At 38.5% G+C, this 4,785-nt stretch overlaps 1 protein-coding gene across 1 annotated transcript; it reads left to right on the plus strand.

The window, feature by feature from the left end:
- Nucleotides 1-2,174: 2,174 nt before the first annotated feature.
- On the plus strand, nt 2,175-3,524 carry LOC109163385. The gene has a single exon (XM_019312154.1). The coding sequence runs from the start codon at nt 2,175-2,177 to the stop codon at nt 3,522-3,524; it is 1,350 nt and encodes a 449-aa protein (XP_019167699.1).
- The last annotated feature ends 1,261 nt before the right edge of the window (nt 3,525-4,785 follow it).

Below are 4,785 nucleotides of genomic sequence, written 5' to 3' on the forward strand. Positions count from 1 at the left end.
TGGTTTTGTGTTCTCTTCTTTCTTGCTACTGGAAAAACACGAAAAAGGAAACCATTTCATTTCTAAGTCCTTGCATGTAGAAGATCTAGCTGAGTTCCTTGCCTTGAGCACCTGCTTCATCGCCGTCCATCTCTTTCTCTACCGATCCCGTGAAGGACTAGGAACTCAACCAAAATAAACATCAAGACAGAGTCTTCCCCGCAACACGTACCCATGTGGTACCGATTATTCACTATGTTCAGTGAGATAGGCGTTCCCAGTTCTACGCCGTTCGATCCCGCCAACGCCAGGGGCCATCGCCGGAAGAGGGATCTCACATCTCAAAGAGTCGGATGTCCCCCTTTTTTCTCTTGTGCGGGCTCCATGCAGACGCTCAGGACCAGCAATATTTCGATCATTACTTGAGAGGAAATCAGTGGAAGGAAGGAAACAAACGCCCAGATTGCCGCCATCGCCACGTGCTGGAGGAAGACCGACCGTAGATCGCCGGTGTCAACCACTGTCATCCCGCCCTCTCTCTCTCTATCACTCAGCGATCTAGCGGCGACAACCATCGCAACATCTGCCGTGGCCTCCATCTCCGTCACCGTCATCTTCACTACACATGCACCACCATCATAAACAGATTCTATTTACCCTCCATCTCATTCATAATGGGAAAAGAGGCAGAGCAGTGACTCTATTTACTCCATTTTTTCAAGTCTATTTTGCTTATTTTAATAGTTTTCTGTTGAACTACTTGGAGTTATTTCTCTTCAGGAACCTAGAAATTTCCGGTTGTAACGAAGAGCCATGTCCCCTTCTTCCGGCGAGGCACAGCATACGCCCCCTTCCAGATATGTTGTTTCAAGGCCACCAAGCAGTTGCTATAGACATGCTTCTACCTTCGTCGCTCAATGTGTGGAAACACTACAGTTGCGGCTGGTATCTTGTCAGCTGAATTCAATACACTAAGTCAGGAAAGAGATGAATTTGGAGAACTAAGACCGGGAGTTGTCTTCCAGTTATTATTTTGGAATTAAGAAAATGACACTAGTACAAAAAATATCAATAAAATCTAATAAATCGCGTCCAAAGTTCGAACTTTGGACGCCGAATGTGTAGTGCGGTGGTAATTTTGTAATTAAATTGCCACTATATTATTATTATTATTATTTTATAAATAATTCGCGTCCAAAGTTTCGAACTTTGGACGCGAATAATTAAATGCGGCCAAATTTCGCGTGGACGCGAATCATTTAATGCGGATATAATTCGCGTCCAAAATTGCGAACTTTGGACGCGAATTATATTTCTAATCCCCCAAATCGATCAGTTCATCAGATAGACCTCCAACCCTAGCAATCGACCTTCTCCATCAGATAGACCTCCCATTCGCCGTCCGTTCGCCGTCTGCCGTTCATCGCTCACCGCTGCTGCTCGCACGCCCACCACCGCCGGTCGTCGCTGCTGCTCGCATGCCAACCAACGCCGGTCGCTGCTGCTACATCGCACGCTACCACCGCCGTTGCTACGAACGCCGGCGCCGTCTCCAAGGTGCGTTTGTTATTATTATTATTTTTTTTGAAAATCATTAATTATTTTATTTTTTTTTTGTTATTTGTTATTGTTGTTTATTGCGTGTTATTTGTTATTGTTGTTTATTGTTTTGGTTTGATGCCATCTGTAAAGTGGTTTTAAGATTGGATTAGGTTAATTGTGAATTATTAATTAAGTATAAAAGCAAGCATTAAAGGATGTGAAACGTGGGGGTTTATTGTATATACAAATTTGTTGTGTATTATTGTATATGTTAGGCATTGTTGACAAATTCGTTGTATATTATTGTATATGTTAGATATTGTTAACAAATTTGTTGTGTATTATTGTATATGTTAGCCATTGTTGACAAATTTGTTGTGTATTATTATATATGTTAGGCATTGTTGACAAATTTATTGTGTATTATTGTAAAATATGATGTTTATTTTTGGAAAAGTAAAATATGATATGAACTTGTAATTACTAAAGTACTTCGCTTATTTTGTTGCAATCATATTTGACCAACCATTACCTTATGAATTAATAAATTTAAAATTATTTAGTTAAAGCTTTAATTTGAACCTTTAAGTTATAACTTAAGAGACTAACTCATTTATCATTTCTTAAATGTTGTGTGACAATATATAGGAGATATGGATCGGAGTTGGATGTATAAAAAACGCAATACACTTGAATATGTTCATGGGGTTCAAGAGTCTGTTAAAATTGTCGAGGAATATGCAAGTAAAATTGGTGAAAATTATATAGTGTGTCCTTGTTATGATTGTAGAAATCTAAAAAAGTTTTGTAGTTCTGAACAAATTAAGGAACATTTGATACGTCGTGGTTTTAAGATAGGATATGACCGGTGGATATGGCATGGTGAAACTGTCCTTACTAGTAACAGTACAAATCAAAGAGAATGTAGAAAAAATGTAGAGAAAGATCAAAGTAATGAAGATAATGTTGGAAATGATGGAGACAATGATCGGCTAGATGAATTGATGCGGGATATGCAAGGGGATTTGAATGAAATGCCTCAAGAGTTTGAAAGTTTTTTTGAGAGTTCTGGAAAACCTTTGTTTTCTGGATGTAGTAAATTTACAAAGTTATCAGCAGTGCTTAAATTGTATACCGTAAAAGCAAAACATAGGTGGAGTGATAAGAGTTTCACGGAGTTATTAGAGCTTTTAAAGGGCATGCTTCCAAATGAGAATGAACTTCCTTATTCAACTTATGAGGCAAAGAAAATGTTATGTCTATTGAGTATGGAGATTGAAAGGATCCATGCATGTCCAAACGACTGTATTTTGTATTGGAATCAAAACAAAGACTTGCATGTGTGTCCAAAGTGTGGAGCATCGCGTTATAAACGAAAAGGGCTCGATGATGCATGTGAGCAGAAGAAAGGTCCTCCAGCGAAGTTATTGTGGTATCTACCCGTGATTCCAAGATTCAAACGTTTGTTTGCAAATGCAAAGAATGCGAAGAATATGCAATGGCATGCTAGTGGGAGAAAAGAAGATGGAAAGTTGAGACATCCTGCCGATTCTCCTCAGTGGAAGAACATTAATAAGAAGTTTCCTGATTTCGGTGCTGAAAATCGAAATCTTAGGCTTGGACTATGCACAGATGGAATGAATCCTCATGGTAACATGAGCAGTCGCCATAGCACTTGGCCAGTTCTTTTAACAGTTTACAATCTTCCTCCGTGGTTGTGTATGAAGCACAAGTACATCATGTTATCATTGCTAATATCTGGTCCTAAACAACCAGGAAACGACATAGATGTGTACTTGGCACCGCTTATTGAAGATTTAAAGATGTTGTGGAATGAAGGTGTGACAGTATTTGATGCTCATAGTCAAACCAACTTCACTTTACGAGCCATGCTGTTCTGCACAATTAATGACTTCACAGCATATGGTAACTTGTCAGGTATACTACTAAAGGGGCTAAGGCATGCCCTGTTTGTGAAGATGAAACAGTTGATCTTTGGTTGAACAACAGTAGGAAAAATGTGTTCATGAGTCATCGAACCTTTTTACCTATTGACTATCCTTATCGAAAGAGGAAAAAAGCTTTCAATGGAAAATCTGAGACTGGAGTTGCTCGCTTACCATTATCAGGGGATGTTGTTTATGATCGAGTGAAAAACATTGATAATGTGTGGGGAAAAACTTCAAAAACAAGTCAAAAGGGTATTTGGAAAAAGAGGTCTATATTATGGGATTTACCATATTGGGAGCACTTATCTGTTCGACATTGTCTTGATGTAATGCATGTGGAGAAAAATATTTGTGATAGCATTATCGGGACATTGTTGAATATTCAAGGTAAGACGAAAGATGGTATTAAAGCTAGAAAAGATATGGTAGAATTGGGGATAAGGACTCAATTAGCACCACAAGAATCTGGAAAGAGGGCATACTTACCTCCAGCTTGTTATACTCTGTCTAAAAAGGAAAAAACAAGTTTTTGTAGTTGTCTAAATGGTGTCAAGGTTCCTTCTGGCTATTCATCTAACATTAAAAAGCTTGTTTCAGTGAAGGACCTCAAATTGGTTGGTATGAAATCACATGATTGCTATGTGCTAATGCAACATATGTTACCTATTGCTATTAGAGGCATATTACCTAACCATGTTATACAAGAAATTACAAAGCTTTGCTACTTTTTCAATGTCATTAGTAGTAAAGTTGTTGATCCTGAGGTGTTGGATTCTTTGCAAGCTGATGTGGTAGTAACTTTATGCCAGTTTGAAATGTATTTCCCTCCATCATTTTTTGATGTTATGGTGCATTTAACAGTTCTCTTGGTGTGGGAAATTAAAATGTGTGGTCCTGTATTCTTGAGGTATATGTATCCATTTGAGAGATACATGGGAATTTTGAAAGGATATGTGAGAAATCGATATCGGCCAGAGGGGAGTATAATTGAAGCTTATGGCGCTGAAGAAGTGATTGATTTCTGTACTGATTATTTGGCTAATGTTCAGTCCATTGGTGCTTCTAAATCACGTCATGAGGGAAGACTCACAGGAAAAGGTACCATTGGGTTTAAAACACATGTCCCAAGTCAAATAATCTGAAATCAAGCACATCATCTCGTACTGCAGCAGCTTTCTGAGGTTCATCCATATTTGGAACAACACTTGTCTATTATAAGGCAACAAAATCCTTCTAAAGGTGAAATGTGGGTGACGAAAGAACACAATTCTACATTTATCACATGGTTCAAAGATACAGTGATGCAAGAGTTATC

This window comes from Ipomoea nil, unplaced genomic scaffold (assembly GCF_001879475.1).
Source record: "Ipomoea nil cultivar Tokyo-kokei standard unplaced genomic scaffold, Asagao_1.1 scaffold0117, whole genome shotgun sequence".
Classification (NCBI taxonomy): Eukaryota; Viridiplantae; Streptophyta; class Magnoliopsida; order Solanales; family Convolvulaceae; genus Ipomoea; species Ipomoea nil.

Coding starts and splice junctions, on each gene's coding strand:
- LOC109163385 (XM_019312154.1), top strand. CDS start 2,175: ATGGATCGGAGTTGGATGTATAAAAAACGCAATACACTTGAATATGTT.